Source organism: Seriola lalandi, unplaced genomic scaffold (assembly GCF_002814215.2).
Source record: "Seriola lalandi dorsalis isolate HSWRI2012SDOR001 ecotype SW California unplaced genomic scaffold, Sedor1 jcf7180002054400, whole genome shotgun sequence".
Taxonomy (NCBI): domain Eukaryota; kingdom Metazoa; phylum Chordata; class Actinopteri; order Carangiformes; family Carangidae; genus Seriola; species Seriola lalandi.
The window spans coordinates 319,929-320,856 of NW_019524953.1; the positions used below are offsets into that span (position 1 = coordinate 319,929).

At 40.0% G+C, this 928-nt stretch overlaps 1 protein-coding gene across 1 annotated transcript in view; it reads right to left on the reverse strand.

Annotated features, from left to right (window-relative positions):
- LOC147818914 (myelin-associated glycoprotein-like) overlaps positions 1-872 on the reverse strand; it is a 3,917-nt gene extending 3,045 nt beyond the window's left edge. Inside the window, exons 1-2 of the mRNA XM_087174942.1 lie at positions 511-872; positions 16-327 (exon numbers count right to left, since the gene is read on the reverse strand). Of these exons, the coding sequence (XP_087031068.1) occupies positions 16-327; positions 511-838 (640 nt within the window). The 5' untranslated portion in view covers positions 839-872. The remainder of the gene's footprint in view (positions 1-15; positions 328-510) is intronic.
- Between the last annotated feature and the right edge of the window lie 56 nt (positions 873-928).

A 928-nucleotide genomic window follows, 5' to 3' on the forward strand; every position in this document is an offset into this window, starting at 1 on the left:
ACTCAATTAACTCACATGAAATATCAGCTGTTAAAACACTGTGAGCAGATGACGAAGGGCTGCCATCTTGTTTATTGTAGGTGGCAGTACAGGAGATGGTCTTTCCGTGATGGAGGTGAGAAGCAGTGAAGGTCAGAACAGAGGTCATGACTTTAGTTTTGTCCTGATTCTCCTGCAGTGTCTCCTGACTGTCCCCCAGCCCGGGGGTCCATGTCACAGTTGGAGGTTGAGACAGACAGGGAGCTGGAGCAGAGCACTTCAACCTCACTGAGGTTCCCTCCGTCTCCTCCAGTGTGGACGGAGTCAGAGTCGGTGAGGGAGGATCAGCTGGCAGGAAGTTACATTTTGAACTGTTACTAAATAAATGTTTTAAATTTCTGAAAGCTTCCTCATATGATTTGTAAAATGCAGTGAAAACAAAAAAAAATAAAGTAAATAAAAATGAGGACAGATCAGCCCAACAAATATAATTCAGTCATGAATTATGTGTAAGTTGATATAAAAACATACCTTTGACAATAATATTCACAGAAGCATCGTGAAAATTCCATTTCAGTTGATTGTCACATTGCAGTCTGAAGTAATAGTCATTGGTGTAATTAAGATACAGATTATTGAAGGTTGTGGTGCAGTTTTTTCTTGTTAAGTCTCCTGTCATTTCTTTTGTTGTAATTAGATTTGGATTATCGCTGGTATAGGTATCCTCATCTTTGTTTTTCCATATTGCTTTACATGTGTTATCTAAGTTATATTGAAATCTTCTCGGTATCTCAAAGGAGCAGGGGATGGTCACACAGGATCCTTTCAGAACCTCTATAGTCTTCGGCAAAGTGACCATAAACTCTTCACACAGGACGCCTGAAACACAGAGCACCGATCTTTAAAGAAGAAAAGGAAACAGTACTTTACAGTAGCAGTGTAGTTGTAA